Consider the following 22,195-nt stretch of genomic DNA (forward strand, 5'->3'; position numbering starts at 1 on the left):
CCTCCCTCTCTCGTCACTGATCCGCCTCCTCCTCATCTCTCCCTCTCTCCCTCTGGGTTGAGTGTAGAGGGGCTACAGCCACATAGAGGCAGCAGCAGTGCCTGTGAGGGAGAGGGAGGAAGCGAGAGAGAGGGAGAGAGAGAGAGAGAGACAGAGAGAGGAAGAGGGAGAGAGAGAGAGAGACAGAGGGAGGAAGAGAGAGGGATGAAGAGAGAGGGAGAGCGCAGTCTCTGCTCCAGCCTCAGTCTCTCAGCATCCTCCTAGCTGGGTTTCCAGGAGCTTTGCTTGCCAGGCTTGTGTTCCTCCGCGTCTCATTGTCGTTTCCTGGAGAAGCGCGTGTCTGGGTCTGTCTCGGCGGAGGAGAGCGTTGCCGTTAAACCGTTAACGGGGACGGTGGCTTGAGAATGCGGATACCAACCGCCACCCGCCACAACCCCATGGGCCGTTCCCGTTAGACGCTGCCTGCCGGTAAATGGAGCGGATTTACCGTTATTTTGTGCGAGTCGGGGGAGGAGGGGAGGATGGAGAGGTGGACTGGAGAATGGGGTGGGTGGATGTGGGTGGGTGGGTGGGAGGGAACAAACAGAGATCGGAGAAAGGGGGATTTTTTACGTGTAATATTCTGCTGTTCTGATGTTGTGTGGACCAGAACTGCGTGTGTTCATGTTATAAGGAGATAAGACTTGATAGAAGAATGGATCCTCATGTGGGGATATTTTGGAACATGATTATTGCTTCGTTTGACTGTACTCACGCCTTGTATGGCAAATAGATTGCAAGTGTTGAGATGTGTGTGTGTGTTCATCCATCCCTGGTCGGTGTGTTTACTGTGTACGTGTGAATTCCCGTCACCATGCTTGTTGGTACACGTGTGTGTGTGTGTGTGTGTGCATACATGTGCCTGGTGTGTGTTATTAAATATGCAAGTGTCGGAGCGACCTTGTGTCTACCTGTTCCCATGTCTCTGCCTGCCTGCTTGTGTTCAGAACTATCGGGGGTATTCAGGCATTGTAGTGTTCAGTTCTTGGTGGGACTTTGGGAGCCTACTGTTTGTTTGTCCTGTATTTAGATAGGTGTGTGGACGTGTTGTGAAAACCCTTATCTGTTACAGTAATCTCTAAACACATGTATGAATATGTGAATGTTTGTTTAGCTCATGTGGATATCTGTTATTAAATATATATATATATATTGTGTGTGTGTGTGTGTGTAATATAGGTCTACATGTGAGTGTCTGTATATAGATGTGTATGTGCGTGGGTTTAAATAGCAACATGTGAGTAAGTATGGTGTATTGCACATGTGACTAACATGATATGAATACTTATAGGCCCATGGGTCCGATTTACAAACCATGTAGGACATATAATACTGCACCTCTTGGAAACAGTTTAGATGAACAGGAGTACCCGCCTACTGGTTACAAACAGTAAACTTGCGGCTGGTATGAACCTGTCTGTATGCGGTGGGCCTGAACTGACAGCAGTGTTTTCTCTGTGCCACCCCCCAGCTGGGAGACTGGGTGTCTGAGAAGATGCTGATGGCTGGAGACGGCAGCAGAGATGAGACCCAGAAGCTGCATAAGAAGTGGCTCAAACACCAGGCCTTCATGGCCGAGCTAGCCCAGAACAAGGAATGGCTGGACAAGATTGAGAGGGTGAGTACTGTGCTAGCTACTTTATTTGACTCTCAAGAATCTGTCCCTTTGATCTTGGCTTACTTGTTTACATTTCAGTTGAACTGGAACATCTCTAGACTGACCTTACGTAGAGCACTTGATCTTGGAACGTGTTTAAGAGTAACCTGATTTAACTTGGTGTGAGTGTTTTGCCTGGAACATTCGTACTTGAGTCAACCTTGTGTCAAGGACAGAGGCAGAAGCAGGTGTTGTGTTTGTGTGTCTGGCTGTGATCTGTGTGTGTGTGTGTGTGTGTGTGTGTGTGTGTGTGTGTGTGCGTGTGCGAGTATGTTTGTATGGGAGGGTTGTGGCAGGTGTTGTGACGGAACGGTAATCTGTGTGTTCTGGAACAGAGTCTTCCCTTACTCCATGATCCAGCAACTTTTTTTGTTTATTTAGTTGTTAGGACATCTGTGTTTGCCATACTTATGTCAGCAAAAGGTATTCTGGCAACATCATCCATAGCATGTAATACCAGTTTATATGTTACAGTCTAAGTACCTGGTTAAGCCTAGGCCTATATCTGAGGGAGAAAGCTGGTCTTTTGTGGTTCTAAGAACTCTTCCTGACGACACAGTTTCTTGATGACATCATACTGTATCTATGGTAAGAGCCAATCATATTGCATCCTCACTATACGACATGTTAGGTAACTAGGACCTCGAGGCACATACACCCACAAGCTCACAAGCTGCTCGTTAAAGACCCTGTATCTCCCTTATCCAGCTGACTCTCCCCAGCCTCAGCCCAGTGTGAGGACGTGGTTTTCCAGAGAGACAGAGCCGGTTTGAGGGAGAGGGCTTGTCTTCCGGAAAGCCATAGAGAGGGTGTCAGATGTGTGTTTGTAAAGACGGAGACAGAGTGTGCTTGGAGAGAGAGAGAGAGAGAGAGAGAGAGAGAGAGAGAGAGAGAGAGAGAGAGAGAGAGAGAGAGAGAGAGGGAGAGAGATAGAGAGAGATAGTGTCAGATGCGTGTTTGTAGAGGCCGGGGATGTCATGGAGTCTGTCTGTGAGTGGTGTGGCTCGACAGACAGACAGACAGACAGACAGACATACAGACATACAGACATACAGACATACAGACAGACAGACAGACAGAGAGAGAGAGAGAGAGAGAGAGAGAGAGAGAGAGAGAGAGAGAGAGAGAGATAGTGTCAGATGCGTGTTTGTAGAGGGCGGGGATGTCATGGAGTCTGTCTGTGAGTGGTGTGGCTCGCTGTTTCCAGTCATTTACATTGAGGTCAGATCAGATCGCAGCATAGCGGTGAGACAGACAGGACGAGAGACCTCCACTGTAGAGAACAGAAGCTCTCAGCCACACCCAGAGAGAGAGAGAGTGAACCCGACCTGGTATTGATCTAATATGGTCATGATTATCCAAGATTATGTTTCACTGTGCCTGGTAAATACAGACCCTTCCTTGACTCCAACCATTAAAATACTATTAGAACTATGCACTTCTGATCCCTGATTTTTCTGCAGTTCTTTCTATAAGCATATTGTGCACTATTTGTATGTGTCATTGGATAAAAGCTACTTGTAAATTAATGAAATGTTGAATTTTAAAATGATTAGTCTAATATGGTCATCTTTCCTGTGGACCTGACTACAGTTGAGTGACCTAATGTGGTAATCAGTTGTATTTTAAGTTTCTTACTGTACTGGATGACTTCTTGGTGTTGCTGCCCCCCCCCCGCTCCGCTCAGGACCCAAACACCAACACAGTTAGACCCCCTGCTGGTGAAACGTAATGTTGATGGGTCAACAACGCTGATGTGTTGAGACAAGGTACCCTCTTCTCCCTTTACAGCAATGTGTGTGTGTGTGTGTGTCGGTTCTCTCTGTGTAGTATCCTTACTCTATGTTTCTGGGTTGACTCTGTTATAGCTCACCTACACCACCCCTTCACTAAAGCACCCAGCCAGGCCCCTAGTGTACACACACACACACACACACACACACAGAATGATTGACACGCACAGTACCACACAATCACACACTCTCTCTTTGTCTCTCTGTTTCTCTCTCTCTCTCACACACACACACACACACACTCCTCTGATAAAGGGCAAGTGCAGGTCTCGTGTGTGCATGCTGTATACCAGGGCCCTGAGGACCCTGTGTGGAGATCTCCAGCTAGGCAGCTAGCCAGTTATAGACCGTCATCCAACACAACGCTGTCTCGATGTAACATTAAAACATTACAACCATGGAGGTGCGATTTAGGGCCGACCGGGGCAGGATGTCTCCGCGGGGAGAAGGGATCCAGCCAGAGCTGGCAGGTTAAAATAGACTCTCCTGGATGTTGGTGTGTGCAGGCTGGGGTTCACAGGCTGATGTCGGGGTACACGGGAAGGCTACTGTATGCTTTTAGGATTTTCTTGAGGTCCTTGTGTAGTTTTGTGTGCCTAGCTTAGCCTAGTCTAGCCCAGCCATTGCATAGCCCAGCCTTAGCTTAGCTCAGCCCAGCCTAGAGGAGCATAGCCTAATGCTAGCTGTTGGAGAGATTCACAGCCTTCAAGGTAACCTCCTCTCTGCCTTTGAAAGGCAGAGAGGACACCACAAGGCAGAGAGGACACCACACACCTGGTGTCATAACCACCAGACAGGCGAGCGGAGCAGGAAATCTGGAGCACTGACTGTTCTCTTGGTTCGCCTGGCGCCGTCTGTCACGAGGTGTGTGTGTGTGTGATGCTGCCAGTTAGGTGCGACCTCCTAGCCAGGCAGAGGGGAACGAGGGTGCGCTTGCAGACGTTGCCAGGCAACAGCCAGTCTCCCCCCCCCCTTCCTTCCTCCCTCCGCCTGGCGTAGCTCATGTGTGAAGGTCATTTGAACTGCCGCTCTCTCACACATCCAGACATCCGCTTTCCACAGCACAGGCAGGAAGCAGGAAGTGCACCCGGCAGGAAGTGATGTCAGATCCTCAGTTAGTGTGGATGTCATGGGTGAGCGAGGGGAAGGGGGGGTCTTCTTATCCTCCATCGGTTACAGTAGAGATGGAGAGAGTGTCCTGTCATCGTGAGCAATGACTAATTACCCATGAGCCTTTACAGTTTTTTTTGAGGAGGTAAATTACTCATGGACACCAACACGGGCTAGCTTTAGCCTACTGAATGGAGGCAACAGTAGCAACATTAGCTGAATTTGGCCTATAAATGGATTTATGTGTACACAGTTGGTTGTCATCATGTAATTTCGCGAGATTAAAGCCTTTTCTAATGATATATGTGATAACTTGGTTTTACGATTGTTTGCATACTCTTTGTGAAGGAACGACATTTAGCTCCAATTACATTTAGCTCATGTAGGGTTTTTCTGCTTGAGGTCCCGGGTTCCTGCTAGTCCTAGGAAATCTGTGTTGTCATGGCGTTGTTGCCTCAAACTTAATTCAACCAAGCCTGCCATCTTTGCTAGTTTTTGGTCCTGCAGCGTGTACAGTATAGCTACTGTAGGCAGCGCTGCTCCTGTTCCTTTACGAGGTACCGCTAGCTAGTTAACTAGTGTCTAACCCCACAGGCCTCAAGTTCTTGTCTCTAGTTTCTCTGATAATGAATTGGCCTTGTTATCTCATTACTGTAAGAGTGAGGATCTCACCCAGCGGCCCCCAGACCCACTATGGGTTAGCAATGCCCTCGGAGAGTAGGCACAGAGGAGGAGGTGGCTGTGTGTGTGTGATTTGTCTGTGTGTGTGGTGTGGCTGTTAGGGTGTGTGTGTAGTGTGGCTGTTAGGGTGTGTGTGTGGTGTGGCTGTTAGGGTGTGTGTGTAGTGTGGCTGTTAGGGTGTGTGGTGTGGCTGTCAGGGTGTGTGTGTGGTGTGGCTGTCAGGGTGTGTGTGTGTGTGTGTGTGTGTGTGTGTGTGTGTGTGTGTGGTGTGGCTTTTAGGAGGTGTGCATGTATGTGTGGTGTGGTTGTGTGTGTGTGTGACTGTGTGTGGTGTGGTGTGGCTTTTAGAGTGTATGTTGTGTGTGTAGTACTAATAGTTCTGTTGTTGTACTGGTAAGCTAATATTAAACCTCAATGACACGTTTCTGCTGTTAAACATCATTATCAGGGATAATGATAACAACAACATAATCTAAGCCTTTTAGTGTAAGACAGATTTTAGAATGATATGTCCTGCCCCAACATACAGACACAAGCACACACTCTGGGAACATGCTCTTTAACCCTATATTGTTTGTTGTTTTTCGTTGTTTGTCTGTCTTAGTGATGCAGGGTGCTGAGAGAGAGAGGTAGGACAGGGAGAGAGAGAGAGAGAGAGAGAGAGAGAGAGAGAGAGAGAGAGAGAGAGAGAGAGAGAGAGAGAGAGAGAGAGAGAGAGGCGAGAGAGAGGAAGGAGGGAGCAGAGAGGGACAAGACATGCCAAAGAAAATAGGTATCAGATCAGAGAGAAGGATTCAGAGAGAGAGAGACAAAGAGAGAGGGAAGGCAAGGGGATGGGGAAGATGGAGGAACAGGGAAATGAAGAGATGAGGGAAAGGAGGCGAATACAGGAGAAAGAGGGATAGGGAGAGAGAGGGTTGGAGAGAGAGTCGGGTATGGGGGAGATGAAGGGATGGGGTAGAGGAGGGAAATGGAGAGAAAAGGGATCAGGAGAAAGAGAGAGGAATATGCAGAGAGAGGGAAGCTGATGGATCCAGTTTCTGTCTTACGTAACACATGTCACACAGCGCAATTTCCAACCCTCGTACAGCAGGACAGCTTTAATACTCTGAGAGCCAGTCTTTAGTAGCTCTAATGTGTGTGTGGTTGAGAGTCTGTGTGTGTGAGTTTGTGCGTGTGTGCATTTCTACCATGCACAGGGGTACCCCCAGGCATATTCACATATTGCTGCAAATATTGTCAGTAGATTCAACCTGCCAAACGTGTTGACCAAACGTTAGGTAATTGTAGTTCAATAACAGATGCTGGATATTGTATACATGATACCATAATGATGATGGGGATTCTTAACGCCATCTGTTCATTGGCTTTACTGTGATTCTATCAAATTCAGCTCCCCCACTCTTCACCCCTTTCTTCCTCTCACCCTTTTCCTCACTATATCTCTCCCTTCCTCCCGCACTTACCCCCTCTCTTTCTCCAGCTCTTTCTCTTTCTCCCTATCACTCCCTCTCGCTTCCTTTCTTCCTCTCTCTCCCTACCTCTTTCTCTCTCAGCTCCCTATTTACATTACATTTAGTCATTTAGCAGACGCTCTTATCTTATCTTACAGGGACATTCCCCCGAGGCAAGTAGGGTGAAGTGCCTTGCCCAAGGACACAACGTCAGTTGGCATGACCGGGAATCGAACTTGCAACCTTTGGATTACTAGCCCGACTCCCTCACCGCTCAGCCACCTGACTCTATTGAGTTGCCTGATTCAATGATTTCACAAAGCAATGCCAAAATACGAAGAAAATGTCAGATTCTCGCTAGTGTGTCTGTTTAACATGGTTCTGGTTCTGGCCCGATCTCGCAGGTAGAAACAGGTTCTGGGTCTGGGCCTGGGTCTGCACACACAGATACACACACAGGGAGATACATTCACACACAAATACACATAATTGCATGCTCGCATATATGCACTTGTGCACACTGCCTCGGATATGGGGTGAAGTACAGCTGGGTGGGAGGGGTGTGTTGGGGGAGGGGTGAGGGGGAGAGGGAGGGAGGGGGTCTGAAAATAGGGTCTTTTCTCTGCAAGGTGGGGGAGGGGAACCAGAGGGAAATATGAAAGGAGGGAGGGAGCAAGGGAGCAGGTGTTGGAAAGGGGGAGTGGAGAGATGGAGAAAGGGCGGAGGGGGGGTGTTGGATGAGTGCCGACGGAGAAAGGGATGCAGGCGGGGGGGGGGGGGGGGGGGGCATTATGGGGGCTTTATTGAGCGGGCAAGGGGCAGGGCCTGGGAGGGGGGGCAGGGCCTGGGAGGGGGGGACGGGGCAGGGAGGGGAAAGGGGCCGGGGCTGGGGGTGCTAATCTCTCCTTTGGTGCTAGCGGCTGGGTCTGCGTCTGCATGGTCATGAATATCAAGTCAGGTGATTAGAGGGTTAACGACCCAGTATGTTAGGACACTAGGCAAGGATGGAGAGATTGTGTGTGTGTGTCGGGGAGGAGGGGGGGGGGGCAGTTAGAGGGAAGGAGCAACTGTATGGGTAGAAGGACATAGGGAGGTATAGATTGGTGAGGTACAGGGATGAAGGGATGGAAAGATTGGAGGGGTAGTGCGATGAAAAGGTGAGAGATGTTTTATGGAAGGCCGGATGGAAGTAGAAGGATGGAGCAGAGTGATTTCCAGGAAGATAAAAGTAGTGTAGTGTATTTGTGATGGCCCCCGACGCAGCCCCCCCTACCCTCCACCCCTCTGATGCTACCTGGGGGGGCCCCAGGGGCCCTGCTAACCCAGATAGAGCTGCTCAGTTGGGCCTCGCTGCAGTCTGATCAGCCTGGCTGAGACGGATGGCTGGAAGCCCAGCTTTACGCCTCTCATAGGGGTAGAGGAGAGATGAGAGGTCTCAATCTGGTGTACAGTTCATCTGAACTGCTTGGCGGTACGGGCTGCGTGTATCTCCCTCGGTCTTCAGTCCGTGTGTCTCTCTCCTTTCCTTTCTCCTTTCAGTCTCTCCATCCTCCACTTCTCTCTCCATTTCTTTCTTTCTCTGCGTCGCTCTCTCTCCGTTTCCGTCCCTTTCCCTCTTTTTCTCCCTCTGTTTACTCTCTCTTTTTACTATGTTAACTGTAGCTCTCTCTCTCTCATTTCTCTCTCTGTCATTACTTTTTCTGTCACCGTTTCTCTCCATCTCTCTCTCTCTCTCTCTCTCTCTCTCTCTCTTCTCTCTCTCTCTCTCTCTCTCTCTCTCTCTCTCTCTCTCTCTCTCTCTCTCGTTCCTGTCTCGTAACTGTTCCTCTCCCCCCCCGCCTCCCCCTTCCCCCTCCAGGAGGGCCTGCAGCTGATGCAGGAGAAGCCTGAGCTGAGCCCGGTGGTCAGGAGGAAGCTAGGGGAGATCCGGGAGTGCTGGCAGGACCTGGAGAGCACCACCCAGGCCAAGGCCCGCCAGCTGTTCGAGGCCAACCGGGCCGACCTCCTGGTCCAGAGCTACTCCAGTCTGGACCACCGGCTGGGCCAGCTCGAGGGTCAGCTATGCTACGTGGACCCGGGCCAGGACCTGACCAGCGTCAACAAGCAACTCAAGAAACTTCAGGTCTCTCTCTGTGCCTGCTGTGGTTTTGTTCTACCTGATTCCTGTTTGTTTGTTGTTGAACTATTTATTGGGTGAATCATCGTGACCTCGGGAGTCTCAGGAAACGACGGATCATCTTGTTTATTGAATATGCATTTTCTATTTGTTTGTAGTTATTTTGTGAGGTGTTTTGCTTTGTTTTATTTGGATGAGTATTGCTCTCTGAGCTTGATTGATTTGCCATTTTTGTCAGATAGCCAGTCTGTACTCCAATGGATGGTCATTGGAGAAGTCAGACTCACACCACACACGCTCTTACATAGACACACACACATGCACACACATGGACGCACACACACACACACACACACACACACACATGGTCTGTCATCATGTCACCATCTCTCATCTCCTCTCCAACAGCATGACGTTGCTTAGACTTCCTTTTAAGCCAGCCTTTGTTGCTACTGTTACTGTACGCTCTCCAACCACCATCCAACCATCCAACCATCCAACCACCATGCAACCACCATGCAACCACCATACAGGGGTACAGTACTCTTCTCTCTTTGGTTTGTCTCTGTCGTTATCCTCCTCTCCTCCTTTAATTCCCTCCCCTCTCCTCTTCTCTCCTCTCCTCTTCTCTTCTCTCCTCTCCTCTCCTCTCCTCTCCTCTCCTCTCCTCTCTTCTCTTCTCTCCTCTCCTCTCCTCTCTTCTCTTCTCTTCTCTCCTCTCCCCTCCACCCCTCTCCTCCTCTCCTCCTATCTGTTGTCTCCCCTGATCTTGGTGAGATCAGCATCACGGTTCTGCCACTTTCTGTTAAACTATGCATGATATCTGTGTGTGTGCATGTACAGTGTGTGCATGTGTGTATGTGTGTGTGTGTGTGGGTGTGTGTGTGTGTGTGTGTGTGTGTGTGTGTGTGTGTGTGTGTGTGTGTGTGTGTGTGTGGAAGAGAGTTGAAAGCGTTCCCTTTTGACCATTTCACTGACACTGCTATAGATATTATTGTCGTGTTCAGTTGCAATGATTTATTTACGTCAAGTGAATCATTTCTGAGGCTGCGTGGAGAACTAGGCTGTATATACTGTAACTGTATAGGGGAATACCCCATACCTACACTACCTCTGTGCTGTGAGAGAATGTGTCTGTCTGTCTATCTGTCTGCTTGTCAGTTTGCCTGTCTGTCTGTTTTCTTGTCTGTATATCAGTCTGTCTGTCTGTCTGTCTGACTGGCTGTCTGTGTGTGTGAGGTATCAGAGGGCTGGTTGAACCAGAGCTGTTCATCTCCAGTATTCCCACAGTGGCACTGTGATAAAAGGGAGGTGTTGAAATCGAGAAGGAGAGATCGTCCTCATTCTGCCACCCACTCCTAATCTCTCCCTCCCTCCCTCCCTCGTTTCTTCTCTCCTTTTCAAACCCTTCCTTTTCCTGCCGTGTACTTGTCTTCGCCCATCTTTCCTTCCTTCTCATTTCTTTTCACACTCCTCCTCCACACTACTCCTCACATCTTCCTCCTCCCTCTGTCCCTTCCTACGTCCCCCCCCCCACCCCCACCCCCCTCTCCTCCTCCTCCTTCTCCACCTCTCCCCATCCACTCCCCACTCCTCCACCCACACTCCATTACTTACTCTCCCACCCTCCCCGCCTCCTCATCCTCATCCATCCCCCCTCATCCATCCCCCTCCCTCGTCCCCCCTCCCCACCCCTCCTCCTCTTCCCTTAGACCATGGAGAGCCAGATGGAGGCGTGGTACCACGAGGTGGGGGACCTCCAGGTGCAGACGGCCTCCATGCCCCAGCAGGGCCAGATCCGGGACACGGTGGAGGAGCGGCAGGTTGCCGTGGAGACGCGCATGGTGCGGCTGATCGAGCCTCTGAAGGAGCGCCGGAGGATCCTGCTGGCCTCCAAGGAGGTGCACCAGGTCGGACGAGACCTGGAGGACGAGATCGTGAGTGGAGCACACGCACACACTCTTCACACACAGACACGCAACCACGTACACACTCCCACACACGCACGCGTACACACATGCACATCACGCGCGCATACACACGCGCACACATGCACACACACGACTGTGTTTATGGCCCTTGTCTTGCTACTGTAGCTGTGTTGAAAGGTGTTGTACACACCCACTTCCTGTTCCTGGTGTGTGTTCTGACATCACTTCCTGTGGTTGTAGCTGTGGGTGCAGGAGCGCCTCCCCATGGCCACGTCCCAAGAGCACGGCTCGAGCCTGCAGGCTGTCCAGCAGCACATGAAGAAGAACCAGGTGACCACCTCAACTCCTGTCTGCCTTCATATCTCTCTCTCGTCTCCATCTCTCTCTCCTCTTCATCTCTCTCTCCTTCTCTCTTTCCTCTTCATCTCTCTCTACATCTCTCTCTCCTCTTCATCTCTCTCTACATCTCTCTCTCCTCTTCATCTCTCTCTCCATCTCTCTCTCCTCTTCATCTCTCTCTACATCTCTCTCTCCTCTTCATCTCTCTCTCCATCTCTCTCTCCTCTTCATCTCTCTCTCTCCCATCTCCTTAATGTCGGTTGAGTCCTCATATCTCTCTCCATCCCTGTCTACACCCCTCCCCCCCTCCTCTCCTCATCTTCGTCTGTCCTCCCCCCATCTCACCGGAAGGTTCCGCTGCGTGCATTTCCCTCGTCTCTCATCTGCGCCGCCCCCCGGGGCTGTCCTCCACCTCTCACCCTCTCCCCTTCCAGCCTCTCTCCTCATCTTTTCCCTCTCTCTCACCCGATCACTCTCCCTCTCACCTCTGCTCCTCCTCTGTCTCAACGCATCACCTGAAGGCAAACGTGATGGTAACCACTCCCTGCTTCTCTTTCGTCCCCCTCCTCCCCCCTACCCCCCCCCCCCCCTCCTTCCCCCAGACCCTCCAGAGGGAGCTGGAGGGCCACCGGGGCCGCGTGGAGGAGGTGCTGGAGCGGGCGGGCCTCGTGGCGTCCATGCGCAGCCCCGAGGCGGACTGCGTGCGGGCGGGGCTGGAGCAGCTGGCGTACGTATGGGCGCTGCTGTGGGCGGAGACGGAGCGGAGGCAGCTGCTGCTGGACGCCACCTACCAGGCCCAGCAGTACTACTACGACATGGCCGAGGTGGAGGCCTGGCTCAGCGAGCAGGAGCTGCACATGATGAACGAGGAGAAGGGCAAGGTGTGGGGGTGGGGGTTGGGTGGGGGGGGCGGGGGGGGGGGGGGGGCCGGAGGGGGCCGGGCCCACCGGGGGGAGCATTTTTCCGTGTCATTAGCCTGTGTGTGTGTGTGTGAGCCCGTCTGCTGCTGGTGTGTCCAGGACGAGCCCAGCACCCTGCAGCTGCTGAAGAAGCACCTGGTCCTGGAGCAGACCATCGAGGACTACGCCGAGACCATTGGCCTGCTGTCCCAGCAGTGCAGACAGCTGCTGGAGATGGGACACCCCGACAGGTGAGGCTCCCCGCCATCTCCCTCCGCCCTTTGCCCTCTCTGCGGTCCCCTGCTGTCCCCTGCTGTCCCCTGCTGTTCTGTCGTGTCCTCTGCTGTCCTCAAGAGAAAAAGCAGAGTGATGTTCTCTCCTGAGCAGGTCCACTCTAATCACGCTTGTCTCTCTCTCTCTGTCTCCCTCTTTCTCCCCCCTTTGTCCTTCCGTCCTCCCACCCTTTATTTCCTCCTTGTCCTCCTCTCCTCGCTCCCCCCCCCCCCCCCCCCCCCAGCGAGCAAATCAGCAAGCGCCAGTCCCAGGTGGACCGTCTGTACGTGTCCCTGAAGGACCTGGTGGAGGAGAGGAAGTCTCGGCTGGAGCAGCAGTACTGGCTGTACCAGCTGAGCCGCGAGGTGGCCGAGCTGGAGCAGTGGATCGCCGAGAGGGAGGTGGTGGCCAGCTCCCCCGAGCTGGGCCAGGACTACGAGCACGTCACGGTCAGTAGGGCTGATGATGCTCACTCTGCATATACACACACACAGACACACACACACACACTGGCATGTCACCAATATTAATGAAGTGGGGAAAGGAAGGGCCCCTGGTCCTGAGTCTGACCCAGGGTGTGTCTGTGTGGAGGCCCCTGGCCCTGAGTCTGACCCAGGGTGTGTCTGTGTGGAGGCCCCTGGCCCTGAGTCTGACCCAGGGTGTGTCTGTGTGGAGGCCCCTGGCCCTGAGTCTGACCCAGGGTGTGTCTGTGTGGAGGCCCCTGGCCCTGAGTCTGACCCAGGGTGTGTCTGTGTGGAGGCCCCTGGCCCTGAGTCTGACCCAGGGTGTGTCTGTGTGGAGGCCCCTGGCCCTGAGTCTGACCCAGGGTGTGTCTGTGTGGAGGCCCCTGGCCCTGAGTCTGACCCAGGGTGTGTCTGTGTGGAGGCCCCTGGCCCTGAGTCTGACCCAGGGTGTGTCTGTGTGGAGGCCCCTGGCCCTGAGTCTGACCCAGGGTGTGTCTGTGTGGAGGCCCCTGGCCCTGAGTCTGACCCAGGGTGTGTCTGTGTGGAGGCCCCTGGCCCTGAGTCTGACCCAGGGTGTGTCTGTGTGGAGGCCCCTGGTCCTGAGTCTGACCCAGGGTGTGTCTGTGTGGAGGCCCCTGGCTCTGAGTCTGACCCAGGGTGTGTCTGTGTGGAGGCCCCTGGTCCTGAGTCTGACCCAGGGTGTGTCTGTGTGGAGGCCCCTGGCCCTGAGTCTGACCCAGGGTGTGTCTGTGTGGAGGCCCCTGGTCCTGAATCTGACCCAGGGTGTGTCTGTGTGGAGGCCCCTGGTCCTGAGTCTGACCCAGGGTGTGTCTGTGTGGAGGCCCCTGGCCCTGAGTCTGACCCAGGGTGTGTCTGTGTGGAGGCCCCTGGTCCTGAGTCTGACCCAGGGTGTTCAGGCCTGATGTCTGCCGTCGTGTCTAACCTCTGCAGATTCTGCAGGAGAAGTTCACCGAGTTCGCCTCGGAGACCAGCGGCGTGGGCCAGGAGCGTGTGACGGCCATCAACCAGATGGTGGACGAGCTGATCGACTACGGCCACGCCGACGCCGCCACCATCGCCGAGTGGAAGGACGGCGTGAACGAGGCCTGGGCCGACCTGCTCGAGCTGATGGAGACGCGGGGACAGATGCTGGCCGCCTCACACCAGCTGCACAAGTTCTTCTCAGACTGCAGAGAGGTAGAGGAGACAGGAGGCATGACTGACCGGTACTGACCAGTTCTGACCAATACCGACCCACTGACCCACCGACCCACCGACCCACTGACCAATACTGATTAGCGCTGACCTACACTGACCAATACTGACCAACGCTGACCAATACGGACCTATACTGACAAGTACTGACCAGTACTGAGCCCTTATGAAACATAAATTGTGCTAAAAAACTGCAGAGGTAGAGAAAATCTTTTTGTGGATCGCTTTGGATAAATGCGAAATAAATAAGTGTCAGAATGTCTATGTACATGGACAGGAACTGACACTGAGTAGTTGTTAAGCAGAACCAGACTGTCATCTGCTTAGACTGTGGATGGTTGTAAAAGCCTCCATGGTCCCCCGTGGACTGAACATGCTTGTGGAAGATGACCAAGTGTTTTACTGCATTACTGCAACAGGCATTGGAGCTTGAAGCTGCACAGGCCTTTGACTGTTCTCTCCTGCTGTCTGCCCCCTCCCTCTCACACACTCACACAAATACACGCACACACTCACACACACACACTCGCACAAATACACACGTACACGCACACGCACACACACACACTCACACACACACACACACGTACATGCACGCACACACACGCACACACACTCACACACCCACGTACATGCACGCACACGCACACACACGCACACGTACACGCACGTACACGCACGCACACAAACCCTCACCCAGGTCCTGGCCCAGATCGATGACAAGCAGCGTCGTCTGCCGGAGGTGAGAGCGCGCCAGGGGGGCACGCCCAACACCAGCACGCTGCAGAGGCTCATGCACAGCTTCGAGCACGACATCCAGCTGCTCGTCACCCAGGTGACACGCACGCACACGCCGTAGCCAATCAGGCCTCAGGGCTGGCCTCTTGTACCTGTTTGGATCCATTTGAGTGTTGGAGTTAGAAGCGTACACTTATGCATGTTTTTTGTGTATGTGGGTGTCTATGTATGTGTGTGTATTGTGTGTGTGTGTGTCCAGGTGCGCCAGCTTCAGGAGAGCGCTGCCCAGCTGAGGACGGTCTATGCCGGGGAGAAGGCCGAGGCCATCGCGGGCCGCGAGCAGGAAGTGATGCGCTCCTGGAAGGAGCTGCTGACTTCCTGCGAGGAGTGCCGTGTGCAGATCACCACGGCGACGGACAAGCTGCGGTTCTTCGGCGTGGTGCGCGACCAGATCATGTGGATGGACAGCATCATCTGTCAGATAGGAACCGGGGAAAAACCCAGGTACCCTGGCTTAGAGAACACCTTCCTGTTTTCAAGTTGTTTCTAGAGCGCGCAAAATCTGAAAATGATGGCAGAGAAGTTCTGTAACTTCAATAAATGTTTAGACACTCTACTTTATCTGTCACATCCCCCCCAAAATACTCCTGAACAAGCTCAGATGTAATCTGTAATTTCTACAGTTACATTTCCGAATGTTAAAACACAAACACAATTTCAAGGTGAACTATAAAGATAAAAAAACATACCCGGAATGTCCCAGTAGCTACAGCTTGTAACTGTGTTATTGTCTTTAATTAACACCATGGAAAGGCCTACATTTGACCTTGTCAAAATGGCCGGTCAGTGTTCCTCCTGTGTGTGTGAGGCAGGGCGGCCGGCCCCTGTCTCGGTGGGTGTGTAACCCTGTGCTCTTCTCCCTCACCGTCAGCGCGCTGCCCCGAGAGCTAACCTCGTCCTGTGGGCTGTCTGGTCCTTTCAGGGACGTGTCGTCTGTGGAGGTGCTGATGAACTACCACCAGAGCCTGAAGAGCGAGGTGGAGGCACGCAGTCGCAGCGTGCTGCAGTGTATCGAGATGGGCAAGACCCTGCTTGCCGCCCGCAACCCCGCCGCCGAGGAGGTAACCACGGTTACACCGGTCGGATCCCCCCCCCCCTAACCTGTTTTAGACCCCCGCCTTACTTTTCAGTGATGTACAGTATGCTGTTCTGGAGGCCGGCCGGCACCCCGGACGCAGACTTGAACCAAGAAGTTGGGAGGTAGTCGACAGAGACGCTCCATTGGTGTCTTACAGTGTGTTTTTGTCCTGTGATTGGTTGTTTCTCAGATCAAGGAGAAGCTGGACAAGGTGGTTGCTAAGCAACATGAGCTGTCGGAGAAGTGGGACAAGCACTGGGAGCTGTTGCAGCACAGTGAGTGACCCTGAGACGGCCTACATACACATACACACCCTCACTCACTCACACACGCACACTCACACACACACACTCACACTCACACACACACACACATACACACACACTCTCACTCACACACGCACACTCACACTCACACACACACACACACACACACACACATACACACACACACACCATACATAAGTCTCTAATGTTATTCCCTCTCCTGCTCTCCTCCCCATCTCTCCCCCCACCAGTGTTGGAGGTGCACCAGTTTGCCCAGGAGGCGGTGGTGGCGGAGGCGTGGCTGACAGCCCAGGAGCCCTTCATCAGCAGCAAGGAGCTGGGCGCCAGTGTGGACGAGGTGGAGCAGCTGATTCGTCGACACGAGGCCTTCCGGAAGGCGGCGGCCACCTGGGAGGAGCGCTTCAGCTCGCTACGGCGACTCACCACGGTAACGGCATCAGTCCCCCCCCACACACACCCCCCTGAGGGGTCAGGGGTCAAGAGGAAAAGGAATGTTTGTTTGTTTGATTACAGCTCTGACTCTGACTTTGATTCAAATTATGGTTCTGATTCTGACTGAATCAGATTTTGACTGACAACAACTTTGTCTCTGTCTTGAATTTGAACTCCGACTCTGTTTTTCTGTTTCCCTTCAGTCACTAACTCTGACTCTGAGTCTGACTCAGATTCTGACTCTGATTTCGATTTTCACTGCCCACCATGTTGGCTTTGTCTCCAAAGTGACCTGTGATTGTTTCCAGGTGGAAAAGCTGAAGGCAGAGCAGTCCCAGCTCCCCCCCACCCCCCTGCTGGGCCGCAAGGTGTTCCTGGACCCCCAGGACGCCTCCCCCTCGCCCTCCCCCTCCCGCAGCGCAGGCTCCGCCCTCATGAGGCAGACCATCTACGAGCAGGCCGAGCCTCGCCCCGAGCGCCCGCCCCAGGAGCCCTCGCCCTCCTCTGTTGCTCGCCGCCTCGGCTCCACCGTGGCCAATTACACGCCGGTGATGAACGGCTCCTCCTACCGCCACATGGAACCTCGGCTCGTCGGCGTGGTGGGCTTGGACGCCGGTCTGGGCACCGCCTCCTCCTCTGCCGCCGCCGCCAACGTCATCAGCAACGTCGCCGTCAACTTCGCTTGCAACATCCCCACGATCGCCGTCAACGCCGTTGCCACGGTAACGGCGACGGAGGCCAGGGCGTCCCCGTACCTGCGGCAGCCGAAGATCAAACACATCGATGACGTGGTGACGCCCCTGTTGGTGGCCGGCCGACTGGAGAAGGCCCGGGAGAGGGAGAGGGAGAAGGAGCGGGAGGGAGAGCCAAGCAGAGAGAGGGAGAGGGAGGGAGAGATGGTGATGGCTGAGGTGGTGCTCCAGGAGCCCGGCAGGGAGAGGCTGAACAGCGAGCCCAGCCGAGGGGCAGCCCGGGCGGGCAGCAGCAGCTGGACGGACCCCCAGTCCCAGCCCCAGGGCAGGGAGGCCCGGCTGGAGCGCCAACTGAGCAGCGAGCAGCTGATCCAGGCACGGAGGGACGAGCTGCCCCAGGAGGTGTGGCGGGAGCGGGCCGAGCGCCACGAGAGGCGCCTGGAGAGGCAGACGTCCAGCGAGCAGGAGGGCCACGGCCACGAGGGGCGCCGCCGCGACCGCCACCGCCTGGAGAGACAGGAGTCCAGCGAGCACGACACGGCCAAGGAGCACTCGGACCGGCGCTCTGCGGGGGGGTGAGTCACCGCGGGGTGAGGAGCTGGGCGGGTGGGGGAGGCTAGCTCAGAGGGGATGGGCGTAGCTCTGTTAGGATGGGTGTAGTTAGTGAGGATGGGTGTAGCTCTGTTAGGATGGGTGTAGTTAGTGAGGATGGGTGTAGCTCTGTTAGGATGGGTGTAATTAGTGAGGATGGGTGTAGCTCTGTTAGGATGGGTGTAGTTAGTGAGGATGGGTGTAGCTCTGTTAGGATGGGTGTAATTAGTGAGGATGGGTGTAGCTCTGTTAGGATGGGTGTAATTAGTGAGGATGGGTGTAGCTCTGTTAGGATGGGTGTAGTTAGTGAGGATGGGTGTAGCTCTGTTAGGATGGGTGTAATTAGTGAGGATGGGTGTAGCTCTGTTAGGATGGGTGTAGTTAGTGAGGATGGGTGTAGCTCTGTTAGGATGGGTGTAGCTCTGTTAGGATGGGTGTAGTTAGTGAGGATGGGTGTAGCTCTGTTAGGATGGGTGTAGTTAGTGAGGATGGGTGTAGCTCTGTTAGGATGGGTGTAGTTAGTGAGGATGGGTGTAGCTCTGTTAGGATGGGTGTAGTTAGTGAGGATGGGTGTAGCTCTGTTAGGATGGGTGTAGTTAGTGAGGATCGGTGTAGCTCTGTTAGGATGGGTGTAGCTCTGTGAGGATGGGTGTAGTTAGTGAGGATTGTTGTTGTTGTAGCTCTGTTAGGATGGGTGTAGTTAGTGAGGATGGGTGTAGCTCAGTTAGGATGGGTGTAGCTCTGTTAGGATGGGTGTAGCTCTGTTAGGATGGGTGTAGTTAGTGAGGATGGGTGTAGCTCTGTTAGGATGGGTGTAGCTCTGTTAGGATGGGTGTAGCTCTGTTAGGATGGGTGTAGCTCTGTTAGGATGGGTGTAGTTAGTGAGGATGGTTGTAGCTCAGGGGGGGATGAGGATAATTCAGTGGGGAAGAGTAAGGGATGTGTATAGCTAAGTCAGGGTGAGTGTAGTTCAGTGGGGATGAGGATAGTGGTGTGTGTGGTGTGTGTGGTGTGTGTGGTGTGTGTGGTGTGTGTGAGGGGAGCTGCTGACCTGGTGCCCTGCCTGGTTCCAGGGAGAAGAGGTCCACGCTGGCAGACATTGTGGAGCAGCTGCAGGAGAGAGAGGCTGCCCAGGTCTGGACTACGCATGTGATGGATCAACGGGTTGTAATGTCACGTTGTGTTATACAAGGACAATATTAACATTTGATATCACCCCACTTTCTCTCACACTGTCCTCTTTCTCGCTCCATCTCTCTCTCTCTCTCTCTCTTTCTCTCTCTGTCTCTCTCTCTCTCTCTCTCTCTCTCTCTCTCTCTCTCTCTGTCTCTCTCCCTCCCCCCTGTTTCTCTATCTCCCCCCCCTCTCCCTCTCTATCTCTCCCCTTCTCTCTCCACCCCCCCCCCCCCCCCCCCCCCCAGGCCAGAGGTGAGGTTCCCCGCGTCCCTAATGGTGTACCAGAGAAGCCTTCCCGCCCCGAGCGCCCCCGTGCCCGGGACCGCCCCAAGCCCCGGCGCCGACCGCGACCCAAGGAGCCCGCCGGCGGGGAACCGCGCCGCTCCAGGTCCGCCCCGGCCCAGAGCAGCCCCCCGGTGCCCCAGGTCCCCTCACACACGGCCCACCACGAGGGCTTCCTCTTCCGCAAGCTGGACATCGAGACTCTGAAAAAGAGCGCCAACAGGTGGGCACGCGTGGGCACAGCGCTGCCTGGTGGTCTGAAGGAGGAGGCATGGGCCCACTAGCTGTAGCATGCTAGCTAGCTAGCTAACTTAACTGACCTTAACCTCTGTCCAACTGTCGCATGAACACTGGCTTCGATGACATATGTTCTAGCGTTGTTTTGGTGCCCTAGGTCCGAGACAACATATGTTCAGGCCTTCCTGTTGGGAGCTGTACCCACAATGACATATGTTCAAGTAACTGACACTGAATGATAACATTATGGGTCGGCATATGTTCTAGCTGATAGTGAAATCATACATTTGCTTAGGGACATATGCTTTTGTCAGCCAGGCTTGTGTATCGGAGCTCCACTCTGTGTTTACAACCTGCAGCAGCCGATGAGACACCAGCCGCCTGCCATCGCACTGCTTGCAGCAACAGCATGCATGGTGCCTCTAACCAACCCCTGCTCATAGGGCGGAGCAAGGCCGGCTGGCACAGCTGGCTGGCTGATGGATGTACTGGGGTCTGGGGGGCTACGGTGTGGGCCGGAACATGGGGTCTGGGCCCGGAGCCCGGGGCTTGGGTACTTTATCTGCCCAGTGTCCAGCATCTGTAGGCAGTGTGGTATCCAGCTGTCTCTCCCCCCTGCCCGCCCAGGCTCCCGGCTGTGCCCCCACATCGCACCCTGAAACGCAGCTTCAGTCGGCCGAGTTTGAGGGCCTGGCTCTAAAGCGCCTCCCGCCACTGCACTGCCCCCTAAAGGGCAGGGTGACCACCTCCCCCCGCCCACGCGCACCAACCCCAGCCAAGCGGATGAGCCCCACCCACATACCCATCGACCCAATGTTTCCGATGTACATGTCTAGCTATGTACATGCCAAGGTAAAGCTGAATGGCTCTTTAACACTTGACCAGCTACACGCCAGCTTTGACATGGAGACACGCATGTCACGGCGTCCGTAACAGCCGTCGTTCGCCCGCCCAGCCATAATGCCATTTAACCAAACTCCTCTGCTTCTTCTCCCCTCTGCTTCTCCTCGCTGCCGGCTCCGCCTCCTCCCCTCTCCCTCCAAGGTAAGCCACATGTAGCCCGCCCCCTCTACCCCGCACGCTTCCCCTCCCTCCCCCCCCCCCTCCCCCCTCCGCCCCTCCCTCCGTCTGTGTTTGGCCGTCTGTGTTCTCCTCCCTCCGCCCTGCGCGGCCGCGGTCCAGGCCACGCCCCCCCGCAGGTGAGTGAGGTTAGGTTAGCGTTGAGCCTCGGGGCATTGTCCTTCTGACCTCCGCCCCTTTTTCTCCGCCCCCCCCTCCCCGCCCGCCCCTGCAGCAGATCCTGGGTGAACTTGTACTGCGTCCTGAACAAGGGAGAGATGGGCTTCTATAAAGATGCCAAGAACACCAGCACACCTTACAACAACGAGCCCCTGCTCAGCCTCAGCCACTGTGACTGCGACGTCACCAACGGATACAAGAAGAAGAAGAATGTCTTCACGCTCAAGTACGTTCGGTTTTCGGAGGGGGGGGTTGGGTTTCGTTGGTTCTTTGTGTGTCTGTTGTATCGGCGGTCTTTATAAGGATTGTAAACTTAATTTATTTCTCTCTCTTTTTCCCTCTTTCTCTCTTTTGCTCTCTCTCTCTCTCTCTCTCTCTCTCTCTCTCTCTCTCTCTCTCGCTCTGCAGAACACAAGATGGCAGCGAGTTTTTGTTCCATGCAAAGGATGAGGTGAGAGGTTTTTTAAAGGGGAATTCCACCATCAGTATGGTTTTTCTTTCATGCACTACTGTTTAATATCCCAAACATTGTTTTGCTTTGACCATTAGCCAACAGGTATTCACAACAAAATATTTGACAATATTATGCACTTTCAATGCTTGGTTTTTCTCTCACTAAACAATTGGAGTAGTAATTAGTAATATGTTTTAATTGCTTAATTTCCTTAGGTTTTCCAAAATATTTTTGTTGCTGATTGATAAGGGTAAAAAATATTCAGGATCTGCTGAGGTAGCAATTAATATATTGTCTTACCAAACATTTGTAAATGGGCGTAAATGTTTCGGACAATTAACCAGACAGTAGCTACATTTGCTATTGATTTTGGTACATATCTAAAAAACTGAATTACATTCATGCAAAAATCCCAAACGTGTTTCCCAAGAACCTTCCTTAAAGCCGACTAATTTTTCTGTTTTGCATGTCTGGTCCTTGTTCTCGCGTCACTCATACAGCCATCGCGGATAAGCATGGGATGGTGCATGGAAAGGTCTAATACTGGAAAATAACAACCTGACTGTTCATTTTTTGGTGGAATCCCCCTTTAACTGCCCTCTGCCCCATCTCTCCTTCTTGCACTGGGCCCTCCATCCATCCTAACTGGGACATGAGTCCATAACCCAGCTGGTCCTCACAGTGTTGTCTACCTTTCCACGCCCAGGACTTTAACTCTTGTTTCTCACACTCTCTCTATCCCTCTCGTCTTTCTCTTTCTGCCCTATATGTCTGTTTGTGTTGGTGTCTCTGTATCCCTTTCCTCTCTCTCTCTTTCTTTCTCTATTTCTCTCTTTCTTCCCCACCACCCCCTCCCTCCCTCACTACCTCCCTCCCTCACCTCCCTCCCTCCCTCACCCCCCTCCCTCCCTCACCCCCCTTCCTCCCTCACCCCCCTCCCTCCCTCACCCCCCTCCCT

The 22,195-nt window shown here is 53.6% G+C and overlaps 1 protein-coding gene across 4 annotated transcripts in view; it reads left to right on the forward strand.

Moving 5' to 3' along the window:
- Positions 1-22,195, forward strand: part of LOC134028871 (spectrin beta chain, non-erythrocytic 4-like) — a 61,769-nt gene that overhangs the window by 35,289 nt on the left and 4,285 nt on the right. Inside the window, exons 1-19 of one of the 4 annotated variants that reach the window (XM_062472753.1) lie at positions 96-468; positions 1,511-1,657; positions 8,593-8,856; positions 10,563-10,787; positions 11,022-11,111; positions 11,723-12,001; positions 12,140-12,270; positions 12,537-12,741; positions 13,708-13,953; positions 14,672-14,806; positions 14,969-15,213; positions 15,641-15,830; positions 16,038-16,122; positions 16,365-16,561; positions 16,875-17,833; positions 18,923-18,983; positions 19,271-19,530; positions 20,842-21,009; positions 21,192-21,234. In XM_062472753.1, coding sequence (XP_062328737.1) covers positions 1,535-1,657; positions 8,593-8,856; positions 10,563-10,787; positions 11,022-11,111; positions 11,723-12,001; positions 12,140-12,270; positions 12,537-12,741; positions 13,708-13,953; positions 14,672-14,806; positions 14,969-15,213; positions 15,641-15,830; positions 16,038-16,122; positions 16,365-16,561; positions 16,875-17,833; positions 18,923-18,983; positions 19,271-19,530; positions 20,842-21,009; positions 21,192-21,234 — 3,906 coding nt within the window. In that variant the 5' untranslated portion in view covers positions 96-468; positions 1,511-1,534. Of the gene's footprint in view, positions 1-95; positions 469-1,510; positions 1,658-8,592; positions 8,857-10,562; positions 10,788-11,021; positions 11,112-11,722; positions 12,002-12,139; positions 12,271-12,536; positions 12,742-13,707; positions 13,954-14,671; positions 14,807-14,968; positions 15,214-15,640; positions 15,831-16,037; positions 16,123-16,364; positions 16,562-16,874; positions 17,834-18,922; positions 18,984-19,270; positions 19,531-20,841; positions 21,010-21,191; positions 21,235-22,195 lie in introns of those variants that run through there. The other 3 variants (XM_062472751.1, XM_062472750.1, XM_062472752.1) reach the window with 3 other exon arrangements.

The sequence above is a fragment of the Osmerus eperlanus genome, chromosome 11 (assembly GCF_963692335.1).
Source record: "Osmerus eperlanus chromosome 11, fOsmEpe2.1, whole genome shotgun sequence".
NCBI classification, from domain to species: Eukaryota; Metazoa; Chordata; class Actinopteri; order Osmeriformes; family Osmeridae; genus Osmerus; species Osmerus eperlanus.